At 41.1% G+C, this 21,196-nt stretch overlaps 1 protein-coding gene across 2 annotated transcripts in view; it reads left to right on the top strand.

Annotated features, from left to right (window-relative positions):
* LOC128762215 (netrin receptor UNC5C-like) overlaps positions 1-21,196 on the top strand; it is a 176,340-nt gene that overhangs the window by 94,491 nt on the left and 60,653 nt on the right. For both annotated transcript variants that reach the window (XM_053870297.1, XM_053870296.1), the window contains exons 3-4: positions 2,744-2,887; positions 14,302-14,405. In XM_053870297.1, the coding sequence (XP_053726272.1) occupies positions 2,744-2,887; positions 14,302-14,405 (248 nt within the window). The remainder of the gene's footprint in view (positions 1-2,743; positions 2,888-14,301; positions 14,406-21,196) is intronic.

Here is a 21,196-nt window from a genome sequence, read left to right as displayed (position 1 = left end):
CATACTCATAAGCAGCTGTTTTCCACTTTGCCCTTTGACAATTGTCCATCTTCATGCGACGTGCTACCACCAGGCACCGAGATACTTTTGTCCCCATCGTTGTACTTTTCATAATTGCCTGTGCACCAGCCAGCGTCTCCACCTCCCTGGCTGAGTTGCCGGCTCTTTCATGTCAGCCCTTGTTTGCTGCTTTGTTTTGTCGCCTCTTTGCTGTCCTGGCTCTGAACGTCCACCCCCTAACTGGCTATTAGTCCTTGTTATGCCGGTGCTAACTTAACCTCCTCCACACGATCCTTTCATCAAAGCTTCTCTTTATTTTCCAGCAAAAGCAACATCTTCAGATGTCCGACTTGCCCAGGAATCCATTTCTTTTGTCTTTAAGCCTCCAGACTTTCTCTTTATTTCTATTGCCAACCATTAGCCCCATTACGCCCACGCGATCCTGCTCTCTGGACTCAACTTTCTTCCTTCCCCTCTGCCCTGATGCCGGTGCGCCGGCACCGACAGAATTCACTACTTACACTTGTTGAACTCTCCAGGTCATGACATAATGATGCACCATTGAATTCCTTGTCTGTGACTTCTCAATTGTAAAGCTTGACGTCTGTTAGCCTGGTTCTTCTATAGGGGCGAATTCAGTACCGTCTCATGGAAATATTGATGAATACAGGCTTAATAAATGAATGCTATTCAGGGATGAATGAATAATCCACCTTTAACTTCCTCTCACATCTCTCTGATTTTCATTCATTCTTTGTGCTTGGTGTGTTTATCCAAATACAAATACACTGTGTTGTAGTATTAAACCAGGCACAGCAGCCCTTAAATAATTCACCTTTTTGTGAGTATTTACATGATTCTAATGTGATTCTTGCGCACATAAAGGTGGAAGCCTGACTTGGTTCTTAGACCCACTTTGTTCTTGGTTGTCGAGTTTGAGAATGTGGCTACATCCACATGGCCAGATGCATCTTTCTTCAGAAGAGATTTTGCCTGGTGGGTTTCAGCAAAGTGCCCCATGAAAACCAAAAAAAAAAAAAAATAATAATAATGCAGTGCACATGCCAGGCCAGTGGGTAGCGTTATAATGTTTGAGCAAAGAACACGGCACATTGAGAGGCTTGGCAATGCACCATGCTACATGACTGCAGATTTTGGTGTGGAGCAACAATAAGTTACAGCTGTTATTATGAGTCACTTTCTGTGGTCACCCACTATGTGCAGCATCTAAGTCATTGGCATCAATTTTAATTCCAGCAATTCAGGTTCTTGTTTGAAACTGGTTTGGGAAAAGAAACTTTGCTCAACTGTCTTCTCAAGCAGAAAGTAGTGGATCAGCTGTAGAGACTGAGACGCAGATCTTTATTTACGATTGAGTCTCTCTGGGACACGGTTCCGATCAGATCCAGTGACTGAAAATGCCTGATCTGTGTGGATGAAAGGCCTGTCTGCCAGCAAACTGGTGCAAATATGACTTCACCTCCGTGTGGACAGCACCTAAAAGGATTCAACAAATTTAAGATCCTCCTTATGCCTGCACGAAGCTGCACTATAACAGTTTCAACAGTCATCGAACAAGCTGAAAATAAATAACTTGGGGTGAATTCAAGCTAAAATGCACTTTCCAGACAAAGCACTATACATTTGAACAAAAGAGTCACACACATGCTGAAGCTATGTTAGAAGTCTCATGTGAAACCAGCCACTCATAAACTGTTCGACAGAGACGCTGCATACACATTGACTCTCCACATATTTGAAATTACATGGGAAGGAGCTGTCATGCACAGAACCAGATCTGTTGACTGGCCAGGACGGCGGGAGACCAAGAACAGCCATCATGTTGGGTCAGAGCACTAACCACCATGGTGCCACCCCTTCATGTCCCCAGAATGTGTGGCCCCTAGTGGTGGAACACCAGAAATAACACACTGGATGGTGGAAGAAAAAATAGAATTTATTAGAAGAATTATATGTAGTGACCTAGAAATATGAGGTTCACTCATGGAGCACTATAAAATGTCCTAAAATTAAATCACCAATTCTTAATAAATACATAACCAGAATCAATGCATGAGCATGACTAAAAGTCTTAGGTTCATGTTCAAAACTATCAATTTTCTGCAGCCCTCCCTCACGCTGTTGGTTCCACAGGTACAGGCCATAATGACTCAAATAAACATGTCAAAACTGCTTATCCGGCCGGGACTGTTCCCTTTATACCCTGGCAAGGATATGATAAGAATGTACGTAGCATTCCATTGCTCCTCATATTTCTCCATTCAATCATCACCTCTTCACTCAAGGTCCACATTCATCTCTTCTTTTCTGGAATATACATACCGTGTTTCGGCGAAATTCAATGAATGTGAGGATATATTTTAATCCCTTGTTTATCTCTTGCACAGCAGTCCTCTGTCTGAGCTCTCTGACTGCGTTATCGGTCGGGTGCAACTTTTAAGTCTTTATGTGCGGCGAGCAGAGCGAGATAAGTGGTGGGAGTGCAGAGGAATTATCATGAAAAGTTTTGGCCAAAGCCAGACTTAATCTACACCGGGTTAATAGAAGCAGGACGTGCGATTATCAATGGTGCTGTCGGCCTCAGATATTTACTGTGAAAAGATTTTACTTCCACATCGTCAAAAACTATTCACTTGTGTGTCATTCACCCAGAGGTTGTGCATTGAATTAAATCTGCATAAATCCTTTTGTAAGTGATGAAAGACTCTGTTCTGATCTGCAGGTCTGGTGGTGAGAGAAGCCAGCATCGAAATATCACGTCAGCAGGTGGAGGAGCTTTTTGGTCCGGAAGATTACTGGTGTCAGTGTGTCGCTTGGAGCTCAGCCGGAACCACGAAGAGCCGGAAGGCACACGTGCGCGTGGCTTGTGAGTATAATGGACTCATTTGGATTTCATATTTATATTCCATGATTATTAACAAATAATCCACCAAATCAGAGGAGGGCAATTGTTTTCCACATGGGATTCATCTAGAACTACGACTGTTGTGTGTTCAGATTTTTGATTTTAAAGAATGCGGGGATTCATAGAAATAGGATACATAAAAGCTCAGTATTTGTAATTAAAAAAAATGAATAAATAAAATAAAAATGTCCTATACCGCTACCTACATTTTACTCAGTGGTGGAAGCACTGTATTTGTTCATGTATGTCATTATTAGTTTACGTGTTATGTAACAATATGTATTATTATGATGAACAAAAGAATATACTGTGTGAAAGATTTATACAATTTATTAAATTATTTTAGCAGAAAGTGAACAACAAATTAATATTGGGTGAAATACATTTTATGAAAATATCATTTGGGACAAATGCTGATCTGTTTTTCCCAACTTGAGAATAGATGAATCAAGCCTTTAAAAGTGTTCAGTTTCTCCTATCTAGTGTTACAATCGACTCACACAGTTCAAAGTACGTATAACAGCTATGCAGCCTTCAGCTAAGCTAATGGCTACGCAGTTTGTCTGCACTCATCGGAAATTGACTTGGAGTTTATTGAATGTTTTTTAACGTCTAGACATGCTTTCATCAGTTATGTATTGTGTTGCTTCAAAGGTAAGTAATTGTAAGTGTTGTGCCAAAAAATTATTTCTGTCAAAAACTGATGACAGTGTATCAGTGAAATGCGGTTTTGTTTTCCTTGCTTCCATCTCAAACTTGCCATGTTCGGTGTAGCGGCGCCTTTTATGTCCCTGGCCAACATGCTGTACAGTATTTGAAAATGGTGTGTGACTGTGGAGTGTCAGTTTGTGCATATTCACACGCACTGTTTCAAGCCAATCGGAATAATAGGAATTGACTTCAGTGGAAAATATTAATAACGTTTCATTCAAAACAATGAAAATACTGTACATAGTTGGCCTTTCATAAAGACTGTGCAAGAATGTTTGTCACTGACAATATGCGTGTCGTGTTATGTGTTGAAAAGCAGTTGAAGTTAGGATTGACATGTTTACTGATCTGCATTTGACATTTTTCCATGTATCTATCAGTCCAAGCGTGTGAATCTTTTGCTCCTTCCCAACAAAGTAAAGCGGAATTTTCCAGACTTTATATCGAGACTCAATCAGATGTCAATTTGTGGTCAGCTTGTCGTCGAAGAGCTGGTGATAAGGAACTTCGCCCTCCACTCGCAGCCTAATAACTGCAGTCCACCATCAGTAGCTTCCTGTTATGGTCTGGTGAATAATTTAATAAGACAACTGGGAGTCTATGTACAAGGTCACCAAAAGAGCACAGGGCCCAACATCTCTCTACCAGACAATTTCTGCATGGCACACGCCATGCATAATCACACAAGGAAAACATCTTAGGCTTTCCTTATTTTTTATTTTAGGCAGGTGCTCAGGGGAGAGGAAAGAGGTTGTAAATGACTCTATGCGAGTAAATCCAAGCCCAGATGTCGGATAAGAATAAACTCCAGGGTTTGTTTTTTTAACAAAACATCATCTGACCCAGTGGATTGTTCCTTTTACTCACCAGTGAGACGGTCGAAACCTCAACAGTACTCTTTTAAGTGTCATTATTTTTGGTCCACCCGGTGATAGAAGACAACTGGGAGTTGTCTGAGTGCTTAGGTGATGAAGAGGTCAGCCTAAAAAAACAATATCAATACTTTAACCTTCCCCTTGTTCCCAGTATACCTGCCTTTTCGCAGAGACATTGTCTCTGGCTGAGACTCATCGTGTAATTTCTGCCAACAACAAAAACACATTTTGAAAATCTTGTGTTCCCAAGTCGACTGTAGCAATGTTAGTAGATAAAATCAATCATGCTGACCGTTGTTTTTTTTATTTTATTACTATCACAGGTTGTGTTATTTGGCTGTAAATATGAGGTGCCTCTTCAGTTTTACAGCCCTGAGTTGTTTTATTTACCGTCTTTCTCTCTGGGTTTTATTTTCCTCTGCGTTTTTATAAGAAAGCAAACTCACACCCAGCAAAAAGCCAGACTACTTCTAATCGGTAAATACAACTAAAACTGGACACTCCGCCACCACTGAGCTCATTCCACATGGCTTTAGGAAAACATGGCCGGATCAATAAAATAACAAGAATTGTACTTGCTTCTGGCATAAAGGTCACGAGTAATGTTGGCATGGCAGGAATCACCAGTCAGAAACATAGCAATTTCATGCAGAAACAAGGTTTATTTTAATGATTCAACTGCTGCAAAAAGTAAAGTTCAAGTGAATCTCTTCAAACCCTGATGGAAGTCCGGAACAATTCAGAACTTTTCAAATTATTTTGCTGAGAGACTGACAGATGACAACAAAAGGGTGGAAAAGGATTTTGGCCCGGTAGAAAGAATTTTGTTCAACATTGTGGAGGGATTTCTCTTGTAATTTGTCTGAGCTGGAAGAATGGGACGCCGTCACCCTCCACTCTGCTTTGGTATGAGAGGACACTTTTTTTTTTTTTTTCTATCTGTCGTCAATGACTTAGTGCCACCGTCTGAAATATCTTTTTTAGCTGCACTCATAACACTCTCAAATGGAATGGCTTCCTCCTTGGGGTGCTATGAAAGCTGGGTAATGTGCTGTTTTTGGCTTACACCCAGTGTGAACCATGCTGAGAGACAGATGCAAGCAAGTGTGCATAAAAAGACACAGCATGGCAAACACGCTAATGTACACAGAGAACTCTGGAAATGTAGTTTTATCATACTTTCTTGGCAGTTCAGACTTCACCAAATCGAGTCACTGCTGGTTTTTCTCTGGGTAACTATTCTTAGTGACTTGTTTTTTTTTTGTTGCAATATTTATTTTAATGCATTGATGAGACGTTGAAATATGCGTAGCTATGTGTTGCCGTGCGACTTGTCTGCGCCTCTGCCCTTCACTTTCTCTCTGCGCTATAGCAGTGATTTTTCTCTTAACCAGATCTGATTACCCGCCGCTACCTTTTGCGATAACCTTTTACTTCAAATCGACCCAACCTTCTGACCTACCCCGCTTTCCACTCCTATTTGGATCTGGCCCTGTGATTAAAATGCTTCCTGGCAGGCCGCGCTTGCTGAGCAGTGTCTTTTCTCCCGCTCCACGCAACAGCAATTCAGCACTTCTCCTCCGCATTCCCATTTCCTCTTCTATTCCCTTGTTCTCCCGTTGCCTTTTCTCAGCGTCTCCATGTGAGCTGCCGCCACCCACTTCACCGCTGGATTTACATCTGAAAAAGCAGGGCCTAAATACGCACCTAAATGACAATCACTGTTAAGGCTGTAAATGTGTCACACGCACAATCAAAGATATTAAGACTTTGAGTGATTTGTTTGTGTTCTACAGGAAAGCTCTTAAGCTGAGTTATGGCAGGGTGCAGGCAGCGTAATGCCTGTTTATAAAGCCTGTGATGCAAGTCACTCTCAGTCACCTGCACCTCTCATATTCACACTGATAAAACAGACAATTCTTACACACAAATGTCCGTGAAATGCCAGTCATGCTATCTGGTGAGATCTCTCTCCTTCAATTTATGATGGCTTCTCATGGGGTCTCACACCCAGACAAACACACACACACACACACACACACACACACACACATCGATGATGGTAATTTGTTCTGCCACCCGTCCCTGAAATGTATTTGAGCTGCAATCTGACGTCCAGACACTCAAGAAAACAGGCGGCTCACTGTGTCAACTGGAAAATGTTTGCTGCTGAGTTTTGCTGGTGATGTAAAACTCTCCGCTGCATGCATTTTGTTTTCCCTCCTGACGTGATTATGACCGAGGGAGATGCGACTGAACAGTGTCGGCTTGTGTTCGATGACCTGATCATTTATGTTCAAACCCGAGTCGGCCTTCGTACAAGCATTTATTAGCGGCTGAAACAACACCGCAGGTTTATCCAGCAGCTTTGAACTGAGCTCATTCAGTAGCAGCCTAATGGAAAACACCGCTGACATTCAAGTCTTGAACTCTTACAGCATCGTCCCTCAACGCTTTTCCAACCGCTGAGGCTTTTGTTTCTGCTCAACATCATTAAGCGATTTGGTTTTGGCAGGGTGACAGTTCCAGATGGTGACCAATATTAAATCAACATTTTTAGGTGACAAGTGTGTGTGTGTGTGTGTGCGTGTGAAGCTATCCTTCTGGGCAACAATTCTTGGAAACACTTTTGTTTTTGGGGACCACTTGGTTAATAAGGTTAAGCCTCAAATTGAGGATGAAAACGTCAAAATGACTGGTGCATTATAATTGAATTTAAGTTTGGTTTAGGTCCTGGTTAAGGTTAGCCATTTGGTTTGGATGGTTAGGTTTAGGGTGAGAGACTGGGGAAAGGGTTATGGCAATGAGTGGTCCCCACAAAACATAAAACCTTGTTTTAAGGCCTGTGAGCTTTTTCCACAAGGACAACACCAATGCGGAACAACTGGATTGTTGTATTACAGTAGTGAAGTTCAAAAGTACAGAACTTCTTTTTCTTTCTCTTTTTTTTAACAGTTTAGGAGGAGCATATAATCGGGTCAGATAGTTTGGTCAAAGTGCATGAACAACAGATGTGCAGGTTGTTTTAGTGGTGGGATTTCTAAGAATGAAAACCTGCTACATTCCAGCCGTACACAACAACAGAATCTGTGAATCCATCTTCGACTAGAGCTGCTTTGGCTGCAGTGAACACTGATCGTGACAAGTGCTTAAACACCTTCTGGATGAATAAAACTGAACTTTATGTTGCTCACAGCAAGAAGGGGGAGCTCATTTCAATGACCGCATTAAAGACGATGATTTCATTAAAGACGTCAATGAACTCAAGGCCACAGTGATGGGGGAGCACAGTATTCATGTTGGTGAGTCCACATTTTCTCACCAAAGTCACATGATTTATGATTCGACTTCTGCCTGTTTTAACTGGAGCTGATCACATGACCGGATGTGCTGGTCTGTGCATTGAAAATCTGGGGAATGTTTGAATCATTTGTTAATCCAAAGAAACCATTATGTTCACATAATATTATGTTCACAAATAGAGATATCCATGATACACTGCATCCGTCACCCGTGATAGGTGTTGTAGTAAATGGATGACAATATTAATGGGTTAGAATGGAAGTGGAAAACCACTGTGTGGTTTCTTTCTTTCTTTATTTATTTAGTGGACATTGTGAGTAAGAGGCAGAAAATCTTTATTATTCACTGTGTTCAGAATCAAAGTGCTTTCGAATAATGTGCAATAATGAACATAATAATAATAAGAATTTTGTTATTGCAATTCACATCAATTAGCATTTTGGACATAAGTGTTTTTTTATGTTTATAGTGTTCTAGCATCACATGACAAAAGATGTTATTTATTTAGGCTTATAGTTCATTGTCTGAGAACTGGAAGAATTGTTTTCATTATTTCTTTGTTAACGTGCAATGCAATTAGTTAGGGACGGTACTTAGTTCAATGCTGGTGCACAGACGCCACTACAATAGCTTGGCTCACAATCGGCCACCGATTCGCTTCCTGACAGTCTCTTTCATCACTCTATCATTAGCTTTCAACCGATCAGTAACTGAGTGAGCGATTCAAAGTTTCTTTCATAATTGTACTCCACAGTTGTTAGGGGTTAAAGCAACACCCCAGAAATAAAAGGGATTTGTATATGAGTGGACTGTTTGTTTACTCATTCAGAGCCCAAATGGACATAAAGTAATCGTTTTGATCACTGGGTGCCAAGTGTGAAAATGACAGGGTGGGGAAGCTGGATAAAATCAGAGAGTGGAAACAACAAGTCACTGAGAGAAAAACAACTCCCTGTGTAACCGCAGCGAAAATGACTTCTTCACTCAAGCCTGTTGAGTTCCAATTTTGGAGCAAACATTTGAAGATCTACGCTCACTGACACAAAGTGGCTGGTTAATGTTTGCTGTTGCTTTGTTGCCATGACCAAAGTTACATTTAAAACAAAAAGCTGTAATTTAACATGCTAGAGTCAATCTCAAAGTTAGGAGTCCAAATACCGCCGCCACATTCATGGCTATTTTAAAATACGTTTCTACTCTACTTGAAAGTGAAACTTTTAATTTCCAATAATGCCGACTCTCAGCGTGATGGCCTCCCACCAGCAGATCACGGGTTGTGTTCCAACTTTCTGTTAATGCATGTCCTTGTGAAACCTTTTTTTCATCCTGTCTGAGGTGAGAAAAACTTCCTCATGACTTAGAGAAAGTGTGTCTCCATGTATGAGGCTGGTGCAAATGCTGTCGTTGGAGCCGGAGCGTTCCACCGAGATGAAAGGCTGTTGAAACATTTTAACAAGTCATTCCTTAAGTCAGTTGGAGAGCTGAACTCTCACAGTGAGATGTGGCTGAAGAACCATAAAACCAGAAACCTGGCGTTCGACAAATATTCAAGGAATTGTGTGTGAGACTGCTGAAAGGGGAAAATCCCGTTTTCTTGCTCCTTTTCTGGCTATTCTCTTCCCATGCATCTCACATTGCCCATCCTGTGGCTGTGAGGAGAAAGTCACAATTTGACATGGCTAGCTTGCGGACAGCACCAATATCAGATAATTGCTCCAAAATGAGCCGCTCCAGAAGCGCCTGAGGCGCCACACTAGCCTCAAACATAATAACAAATTTATTTAAGTGCAGGAAGACAAAGTTTGGAACGTTTGGGAGACGGGGCGTGTTGAGAAATATCAGAGCAGTTTATGCCACGAGAGGTCAGATTTTGAACAGATGCATACTCTGCCCTCTTGTTTACTGAGGAAACTTTTCAGGTCGGCCCTTTGTACTTCCCTGCCCTGCTGTATTTTAAAGCTGTGTTTGGTGAATATATGTGCTCTTGATGTATTTATAAGCCGGTATAATGTTATCTGCAGTTTGGGAGTGAAGTGGGGTCAGTGAATTGATATGACACAGCTGTCCCCCTTCTCCTCTGCACATTTTCCCCTTGGGCACATATTTGCTTGCCATCAAAAAAAAAAACCCCACATGCCTTCCGTTGATGTGAATATTTGGTTGCTTGGCTTGTGAATGCGCCGTCACATTTGCTTTTTCACTTTGTCATAGACATTTTCACACACAAATGCATTCTGGCGACAGGAACTGGCGGAATTCTGAGTGTGTGTGACAGTGTGTTAGCGCCTCTGAGACGGCTCCCCCCCTTGAGCAGTTTGCTTGAATGTGATTTAGAATATTAATGGAAACAACACATTTTAGCTTCTCTATTTCCAATTTGATATATCCCAAGATTCTCACTGTTTTTTTTTCTCTGTGTCGTGAGTGAATGGCAGCACTTCCTACGTCCTTAATAGTCCTCCTTTATGGACCTGTTGAACTTGTTGACAGATTGACAAAAACATCACCTAACTCTCCTCCATTTGAAAAATCTCAGTGTTGTTTTACAATGGAAACCTCAGTGTAATGGAACAAAATGCCAGTAAAGAGGGGCCTATGTTGGTAGTGTGCTTCATGTGCTCCTTTACTGCATCCATGAATCTATAACGTTCCTTGTCTTCTCTCCAAATATCCAAACCATCATGCCGCCCCGACTTTATCGCCGAACTTCTCTACATGAGCTGTCCCCCATATATACATGTTGCTAACCCAGTCCCATATGGCATCACTACTGTCCCGTATAGTTTCACCTTCACTCTTGCTGTCAGAGATCACCTGTCTGTCTATTCCGCCCTGCTGCACTCTCCTCTTCACCCTCTTCATTTGTTTTCATTACTCTCTGTGACTGAACCCCCATACTATTTTCTCTCCCTCTAATCCCTCACACCTCCGACCTTTGTCTCATTCAGAGATATACCATTGTATGAGTGTATTTTGTACATTTCCAGCCATGTCAGCGTTTCTCTCTCTGTTATTTCTCCATACATGTGCGTTTGCATTTGAATGGCCTGACAGCATCCTCCTTTGTCTTCATGTGATGTTCTGGAGCCTCTGTGTTTTTGTGGGCAGACGCGTAGCAGATTGTATTCCAAATCTTTGGGAGATTACTCTCATCTTGCACCGCTCAGTTTGTCACCCCGCAGGGACTGACAGCTTAATAAAGTTAACAACTAGTCGCAGCAGAAGTATGTCCTCATACAACTCCATTCAGCCGATACAGCCGTCTCTCCACAAGGAACAGCAAGATGCCTTTTCTTGTAGTGGCCATCGCAGTGACATGATGACAGGCGTGGGGATTTAGATTGACAGTTAAGCACAATTGTTTTTGCATGTTTCTCTCATACGACTATGTCATGCTGGGTGTAGTAAACACGGGTGTTATTCTCTCACTAGACCTTTAGTGGTGAAGAAAGCTCCCTGGTTTCATTTGTGGTTAATACTGTGCTCAGACCTTACATTGTCATTTATTATGAAAAGCTTACCTGCAACCTTGCTCCCATTTAGCATCGTACATTTCGTGTAGAGTGAACTCAAAATTTGGTGACAGCATTCAGAACTTTATCAAGCACCTGGTTTCCGCTTGATTTCCAGGCAGTGTTATTGTCCCTTATTTAAAGCTCCTTCGTGATAGGCTGTTGGACTCAAACGGAATTGTTGGTTTGAAGCCTCCTGTGGTCTCATTTGAGGCCCATTTTTTCTCTGTTTCCACACAAAATTGTGTCCATCCATTTCAAACGATCTTACCGTAACTGATCACATGCTTCCATGCATTCTAAGCGCTGGTATTGCTGTTCACCAATATATCCACCAGGGGGAGCAGCCCACAGTCAAAAGTTTACAACGACAAACTCCAAAACCAACATGGCGACTGTGGAAGAAGAATTTAAAAAGTACCTCTTGAACAAAAGGCGAAGCCGAGGCAGTGTTGCAGGAGGCGGTAGTCAGTGAGGCTGTTCACGCCTGGAAGATGGAGAATTTCTGCCATTGTCATATGTTCTTTCTTCTTGTCTTCTTCTGTCTCTGTAGAGCAACGTGCCACGTAGTAAACAGCATCACTGCCTCATGGGTTCCATGGCCCTTATCCACTTTGTGGAAACATGCAGAAATACAGACAAAATGATCGTAGAGCACAGACAGAGGCTCAATGTTGAGCATAAATGGGCGTTTAGCCTCTTAGACAATATTGAATTAAGGACACAGTTTGGCTGCACAGCCATGTGTTTTCTGTCTCCCTGCTTATATTGCTGAACGTAGCACGGTGCTATATATATATATATATATATATATAAAGCTGTTCATAGTCTGGTTAACAGTTCTGGAAATTAAATTGAAATCTGTTAGTAACTTTCCCAGTTGTTTTGCTTGGAGAAAAGCACCATCCAAAAATAACTCTCTTAGCGAAGTGCAAAATCATGAATCTGAGAGAAGGTCCTGACATTAAGGAGAGCTACTTTGTACCGGGAGCAGTGGTGAACTAGTCAGTGGTTGAGTTTGACAAAAAGCACTCTTGCTGTGCGCTGTCAATTTGCCTCATCTTCCTCCCCACCTCCTGCAGTGTTAATGTCTACCTTTCCTACTCTTTCATTACTTCTCTTCACTGCTTCTCTTTCACTTCACCACCTTCTGTGACTCATTGGAGTCGGCCTTGATGAAGCAGAGTGTCTCGGAGTCAACCTGGTCCTCAAAAGAGTCGTGCGGCTGGTGCGCCTGGTAATGGATGTCGTGATCAATGGGATGGAAGGAGGACACTGTCTGTCTTGAAAATATGGTGGTTGTCGTTTTAAACCTTGGACAGATACCTCTTCAAGAAATGTAAGACTTTTTTTAATTTTTTTATTTACAGTGAAGAAGGAGATTGAATACTTAATATAGGATATTCATAAGAGTGATTATATGTGTACAGTGTCAGAACATGAACAAGGGACCATTTCAACATGATAGTTTCACAATGATTTCATGAATAAAAAATAAATAAAAAAGAAAATTATGTGACACATTATTTTGCCTCTGAAATGGGATGCACGATTGTGAAGATACCAAGAACTTATCTCCATGATAGTCCTGAATCCAGTGACCCGTTTTAGGCATTTAGGCACCTGATATTTTCATTTGGCAAGTTTGAGGAATGGGACCATTTTCTTGTCCAAATAGCCATTTATCCTCTGCATTAACTGACTCGGCTATTGAAACCATGCGATGCCTCTTTCCCTCTGCTATCCCAACCATATGTTCTTTTTATCCCTCATAAATCCTACTTATCAGCGCAGTAAATAAAGTCACTCGCTAAGTCCTGCAACACTGCCACCACTCTCCGGTTACATTTAGGTTTATGGTCTATTCAGTGGCGGGCTAATCACTTTACCATGTGCCTGACCCGTCTGCACATACTCGGAGTCCAGGCTGGAATGGAGTTTGTGTTTAAAAATTACTGATAAAGTTGTGTTTTTATTTTCATCGTCCCTTGTTTGACCCCATTGTTACCAATACCACACCAAGAAACGTGTCATAAGGCATGTTTTTTTTCCAGCAACCTCCTTCCCGCGTTGAGATTTGAACCCTCAACATTCTGCCTCTTAATGCTGCTTCTTTTTGCAGTGAAAACCACAAAGTGAGTCAGTAGATCACCTCCAGTAATGATAGCTAAAACAACCGTTCACAGTCCAAGATTCGACAAAACAGCAGATGAGCTGTTACACTTTAGCGTCGTGTGTAGGATTGTGTTGAACAGACACATTTATTGGAAAGAGGAGACGACAACAAAGCTGTCCATCCTGCCGTCCCTTCATCTGCCCGCCCACTTGGGCCATTGTATTTTCGTCATCTGTGATTCATTCATGCCATTCTGTCATTTCCATATTCTGCTGTTTTTACTGCAGAAGACAGGCGCTAAACAAAAATGTCCTGTTAAATGAATGACTTCACATTGACCTCATGATTTGTTGTTGCTTTGTGGTGCTGTCAATCATTCATTTATTTGAGCTGTCTGAAATACAAAAAAGTTTGATGACAATGTTCAGGATGCCGGAGAGATGAAGATGATCAGGCTGTCACTGGAAGGGACTAGGAAGTGTCGGGAATATGAGAGGGGCATGCTGAGAAAACAGTGGACGAAGAATTCAGGGAGTGGACGAGGACAACCATTGTGGGACATGGACCTAGTCAGTGAGCACTAGGTGTACTGCAGAGGATGATGAAGCATTCATGCACATCTATGGACAGTTTAAGGTCTCCACTGAACCTTGAGTACCTGTAGTAAACCAACGTGAACACAGGGAAGTGTTTTAAGTCTAAAATATCTTTTTATGGTTGCCAAAACACGACCCAAATTTATGGATTCTTTTAAAGAAATATTTAAGCACATCATGTCCTAGTCCTGAAGTTTCTCATGCAACACTTGTGAAATGTTTGTCTTTCTTATGCACACTCTGTCTTGTCTGTGATTCACAGACCTGAAGAAGATGTTTGAGCAGGAGCCCCTGGGGAAGGAAGTATCTCTGGAGCAGGAAGTGCTGTTGCAGTGTCGCCCACCTGAGGGCATCCCAGCAGCAGAGGTACGTGCAGCATCACTTCCACTTCCAAGAACCCAACAGCCAGTTTTTTTTTTCTCCTTTTTTTCTGATTGAAATCACAGTGTCTGGAGCAAAAGTGGGAAATCGATACCTAGTGGCTGGAAAACAGCTGCAGACATTTTAGATTGTTGTGCTGCCGTATGAACTGTCTGTTAATGGTTGTTTTCTTCGATAGCTTTTACATTTAAGACCATATTCGTCAAATGAAATGCAACGATTCTTGGCGTTCCCATCAGGGAACAAGTTATCGAGTCACATCCATCACGTTTGAAGGCGAACTTTTAAAGCTATCCAAGGCTTTATTTTCAAAATAAATAGAAGGTGAATCAGCTATATGCAGTGCTGGTTGGGACGGGATGAGCCTAAGCCTGAATCTCCAAGGTTCTTCTCATGACAAACTCGCTTCCAAATCCAATTGTTCTAAACGGTCATAATGGAGCGGGAGATTAAAGGAAGCTACATTACCTAACATTCACCGCCTAAAGCCCCAAAATAGTCACTGCAACAGGAACATGGGAGATCCAGTTTTAACTGGCGCTAAGACTTTGATGCGGAATTGTCACCGGGAGAAGTACCAGCGGAAAGCCTGAATCCTGTTTTGAATGATAACTTGAAAGCAGTGTCGCAGTGAGATACCACTTTTCTTAAGATCCAAAAACTAAACTCAAATGTCCCCAGAGAGCCAATTTAATTCATGGCATAAGTTACCTGCAGAAGTTTCTGTGAGTGGAAAGTTTTGGGAAGGATTACAGGGTAATTCTGCTGCTTCATGGCCGACTCGCCGACTGTACCTGTGGAGATACGGACACCAATTCATTAGGATAACAAAGGAACGCCGGCTGCTATGTAGAGTCTCATTAGTAGAGATGCATGTGCCGCTTATAGCGCTGCTCTAATGAATATAGCGCAGTTGAGGATTGATGTTGGCTATAAATGAGCAGGTTATTCAAGTCTACCAATCTAGCATTTTTGTATTGTTTGTTATCATTTAGCGATTGCGCCGTAACAAGCTATTCGCACATCACTTAATATAAGCAGGATAATGATGCGCTCTCTGTCTCTTGTCTCGTGCCCACGCAGCGTTGTTAGAGCTTTTCACTCATTCATCACACCGTAAACATGCTTTTACTTACAGGGCGAGCGGCGCCTCTTGTGATTCCCCACGGACGGGAGTGAGGAGTGTCATTTGCTATTCAGATTGTTCTTCATTTTCTCTCTTTCATCTTGCTGTTTTCCCTTGGACTGGGCCAAGAGATATCATTTCATTTAGTTGGTCACCAGGGATGTGCGGCAAAAACACTCGCAGGGCTGCAGCGCGGCATAAGAAGTCTCGGAATCAGGTTGTGTTCCTCAGGGTTTGATAGTCGCTTTCAATTGAACTGAAGTGCACAGCTCCCCAGAGGAGAACAGAGCCAGGGGAAAGACTAAACTAGATGATGGAGTCAGGAAAGTGCTGCCGTTTTCTAATTTACAAAGAATGTAAAGATTGCAACAATGTTCAGTTGACAATATTTTTCTTCTGCAGTTTTTAAATTCAGTTGTTGCACATTGTGCTTTTCTCTCCACCGCTGAACCAAATCTCTACAAGGCTAATGTCTCTTTTGTTAGACTTTTTGTATACATAAATAAATATTTTAATTAAATTAAAACATTTCCATCGACCTTAATCCATGATATTACTATTCTGGAAAGCATTTTTTTGTCATTCTGTTGTGTTTTTTTTTTTATTTATTATTTTCTTTTAAAGCACAAATATTTGTCTTTACTTGAAAATAACGGAAATTAAAACGGGAACACTCTCTATTGTTATGTGTGTCCCTCACTCCACTGCTGCTGGAGGAGTTCTGCTAGCAAGTTCAGGAAGACCATTGCCACCTGCTGTCACCTTCAGTTTATTTCTATCAATCATATTGCAAATGCATCTAAAGGTCCTATGTATATAAACGTAAGACAATAATATTGGGTTAAAAAACATCTCAACGTGTGTCTCAATTGCTCTCTCACAGCTTCTACTTCCTGTTTTGACTAAACTAGCTAAGTGAAATCAGAAACCCGAACTCCAGGAGTAACTGAGTTCACATCGGCAGTAACTACAAGTCAAAAGAACCATCTGGCAAAGCTGTCTCTCGCTCATCTGCGCTCACGTCGCTGATTTATAGGATGCTATGGGGGGGACGGCGGCTCAGTCATGACGTGCACATGGCCATGCAAACACGTGCGTGCTAATCGCACATCAAACATACTATTAGCGTTAAGATTCAGAAGTTTTACCGCATTAATTTTGATAGCCCTAGTATGATGATGCTTCCTGTTCAAGCGCTTTTCCGCCACCGACCTACAGTACAACACTAACTTGACGCATCCTCGCCGTCGAAGCTCGGGCTGTGTTCAGTTTTCCACCCTTTCCATTTCCTTTCCTTTGACATAATGGGATCTTAGTGAGTGGATTGCTCCGTCTCTCCTCTGCTGCGGCAGATTTAGAGGGATTTAGGTCTAAAGCCTGCTGATGACCTCAGGTTTTACCTCTCCCTTTTAAAAAAAACCCTCTTTGACATCATGCCTCTGTCTGAAACTCCCAACACGACTTTATGTTAATTTTGGTTGAAAAGACGCCCCCGGTGTCGTGTGTCCCGTGGCGTCTCGAAAAGTTGTCTTAATTTAGAAGTTGACAGGAGGTAGCTGTGAAACTGTCACCGCGGCATGCGAGAGCCACAACAAGCCGGTGTCACATGGCTGTGGGCCGGGCACAGCGACGGCCCTCTTTACATGTATCGATCGACACAAATGCAAGTGAAGAATTGCTGGCTGCCTGAACACATACTCACCCACTCACAACTGCAGTTAAATCTTTACAGCGCTGTCGAGTCTCGGCCGACTATAGAGCTCTTTCGAGCTGTCGGCCTTGACAGGTCGAGGTCAAACCCATCCACTTTTGTAGAGAACTTCTGTAGACACCAATCAAGCCGTCATTACTTCCTGTTACTTTCCGCTGGCAGACTTGCTCTTGTCATCACTCTCTTTTTTTTCTGTTTTCTTTCCTGCTTTCGCTCTAAAGCCCCAAAGAGACTCAATTTTAGACATTGTGAAATCCTTCAGATACATCTATATCTCTTAAGTCGATGATAGAAAGCCTTTGAGAGCTGATGGAAAGCTCATGGAATCACAGGGCAAGTTCAACAGTTCAGCACAGTCATTGGGTTTAGAGTTTGCTTCCCGTTCCAACTATTGTCAAACTCAAGACCCGGGGGGCCTGATGTGTGAGATTTATATGAAGTTTTAAGCATCAAAAATAAACCTGGAAACTTCTGAAAAAAATGGGAAAATATCCATGCTTTGTCTGTGCTAACAATGAAGGAGAAATCATATATTTTCACACAAGCCAGAGTGAAAATTATCCACTAAGACTAAGACTAAGACTTCTATTGTGTTTGGTTTCAACAGTATAAGTAGTGGATGGTGAGAGTGTGGAAACGTCGTGGCCCACAGCAACGATCAGCAGCTTCAAGATGCCTCCACTTGAGCGTCCTGAGATAATACATGACGTACAATTTGCTGGTGTCATCACTTTTAAGCTTCAGCAACATTTATGTTATGATGCAGGGGAAAAAAGTCAGTGTGCTCTGCACATGCATGGAAATAATGAAGCAAAGTTCCTCCTAGTGGCCGTCATGAGTACTGCAGTCCAGACATGGTGTTACCAGTAGTTTAGACAGTGCAACTTATAATCCATTCAATAGGAATTTAGGGCTCATGTGTCATTGAGATTGGTGTAACGTGGGGTGACATCAGTGACGAACTTTGTAAGGAGCAAAGGACTATTTTTGGACTCAACTCATTTTCAATTCACTTCATTTTGACTGAAGGTTTCTTGTATTTTAAGGTTCCACAAGAGTCCATTCACCTGTTCTTCAATCTAACACCAGATCTCTTTTTTTCCCTCTGACGTGGACTGTTTATTTTATTTAATATCCTCTCCAGAAAGGCACTGACCCCAACAGTTAAGCAGAGCTTTGCAGTCTGCACATACAAAGTTAAGATGGATATCTTTGTGGGTGTTTGTGTGTGTCCTGGTGTGTGCATGTGCGCCCCAGACAGCGGGTGTCTATATGAATATTTGCGATGTGCCTGTCTCCATCTGTCTCTTTGAGTGAGTGATTGCCCCAGCTGCAGTGAAATAAACATATCAGTGTGTGGTGACAGGGCTTGCACGTGTTTAACCTTAACACACAGCCACTCACACTCACGCACAATCATCCAGGACTGGCAGCGTCAGACAGAAACTGGATATCTGTCTGGACCCCCGTCAAGTTCCTGTCACATTCTTTACCACTCAATCTACACCCTTTTTACTGTTGCTATATTTGTGTTTAGCCGCTTTTGCATTGTTGAGTATCACTTAAAACATGCACACAGTGACACGCTTAAAACACTTCCTTCAGTTACTGGACTCATGGCATCATGTGTCATGGCAGCCATCTTTTTTTTATATGTAGTTCCCCTAGTGACATGATGACGCTGATACTATTTTATATATATATATATATATATATATATATATATATATATATATATGTATATATATATATATATATATATATATATATATATATATATATATATATATATATATATATATATATATATATATATATATATATATATATATATATATATATAATATATGTGTGTGTGTGTATGTGTGTGTGTATGTGTGTATGGATCCATACATACATTTAAACAACAAAATATTGGTTTTTTTGCATCAGCATAACAAATCACGATAGTGGCTATATTCAAGTTTTCAATTTTATAAGAATTTCAAATACAATCAGAGTAGTGGAAACCCTGGCCATTGTGTAAAACGAAAAATATCCCTGAACAAAAGCAAAAACAAAAAAAAAAAAAAAAAAAAAAAATATATATATATATATATATATATATATATATATATATATATATATATATATATATATATATATATATATATATATATATATATATATATATATATATATATATATATATATATATATATATATATATATATATATATATATATATTTGTGATTTAAAAATGAACTTTTCCCTGAAGAACATAGAACTAAAAGTGTCAAGTCAATTCAAGTATTATGTCGACTGACTGGTTCTATTCCGTCATCGCTGGAAAACTGTTGTCTAATCTTAGCCACTAACGTTTAGGGTCGGAATGTCCCAAGGAAATGAATTCCATTCAGGGACCCCCGAAGTGTGTGAGTGTGTGAGTGCGTGCGCCTTGGTGTGCATGAATGACATTTGTGATGCAAATCAAAGCAGACTTTTCTGTCAGACTGGATCAGTGGTGCAGTGCGACCAAAAGGTTAGCGGCTACTTCAATCTTACACCCAGACAGTGTACTGTATTTAGGCCTGCGCACAGTACAATTCGGTGGTTGTATTGTAAATGTGTCACACCACGAAGCTCACTCGGAGCGTTGGTCCGGGACTTATAACAACCACCGCAGTGATGTTCTGCTCTTCGACAGCAAAGGTGACAGAGTGAATTAAAGTTTTCAGCGCTGTGTGTGACGTGTCCTTCTGTAAGTCAGCCGTGTCACTGATATTATTTTGTTTATCCTTGTGGGTTTGCAAATTAGCTTTCCAGGGGCCCTGAAGGAATTCTGCTTTACTAACCGTCATGTTCATTCAGACATAATTTTATATGTATTTTTTCATTGTTTTATTTGTGATACCGCAAAAGAAAAGAATAATGGGAAAAGTAAAGTGGGTGTACACATATAACAGGATGAATGTAGGCGTATATTATCATGAAACTGTATATGGTACAGTACAGTATGGGCGACTGCAACATTGACTGAAACAAATTATTATTAAATATTTTTGTGTATTCTGTTTTAGGAAGACATTAAGTTATCTAATTCATTTTAAAAGTGAAAAAAAGGTCATGTTAGTGAAACGTTTGCTGTATATGGAGAGCTTGCACTTCCTGCTGTCGGCGTCTTGAAATGCAAACCTAATCCACAGAACCGTCTTTGGGAAGGCAAACACATGTCTCACCCTCTCAGCCAAAAACACACTTCCCAGTCTCTCAGGAAATATATATAAGGCATCAGAGAAGCCCCCTCGCACATTTATGAATGTATTTATACAGTAAGTTTGTCATCGATTCCATGAACTGTTCCGAGTTCCTTGAACGCACATCCTGCCGAGATATGAAAATCTTTCGTCGAAGTAATGTTGTCGAACGCTGCATGTTGGGTAGACTTGTTTTTAAAACTGAATAACAAGGTAGTGGATGGATGGGGCGTTCACATTCCAGTATATGTGAAGGTGAGGCTTCATCTTGCCAGCCCTGTATATCATTCTTGACACGTCAAAAAGCATAGTGGGGCCCTTTCAGCGGCATGTTTCGATATCCATTGTGTAACACTATCACATATTTTAATTTAGTTATTTAAACGTTATTTCATTTTATTTCATAAATCAATAACATACACTGTGATATAAATATTTATGCAAATTACCAAATGAAATATATGTAATATACATATAAACAAATATATGTAAATATATAATAATTTCAGACTTCATCGCAAAATTGTGGTGATATTTTCACACTGACTTTGTGTGCCGCCCTTCTTTGGTCTGGTCTGCTCTGCACTGAGTTATTAACGTTGCTAACTAGTGCCGGGTTAAAAAGTGCTTCCAACAAAATAAATCATTCCAGTCAAAACGGCGCCCTCTCTGCCGAGTACACAAACTGCCTCCATGTAAGCG

Source organism: Synchiropus splendidus, chromosome 7 (genome assembly GCF_027744825.2).
Source record: "Synchiropus splendidus isolate RoL2022-P1 chromosome 7, RoL_Sspl_1.0, whole genome shotgun sequence".
Lineage (NCBI taxonomy): Eukaryota > Metazoa > Chordata > Actinopteri > Syngnathiformes > Callionymidae > Synchiropus > Synchiropus splendidus.
The sequence above is the reverse complement of the archived record's forward strand: the minus strand, read 5'-3'. Positions and strand labels throughout refer to the sequence as shown.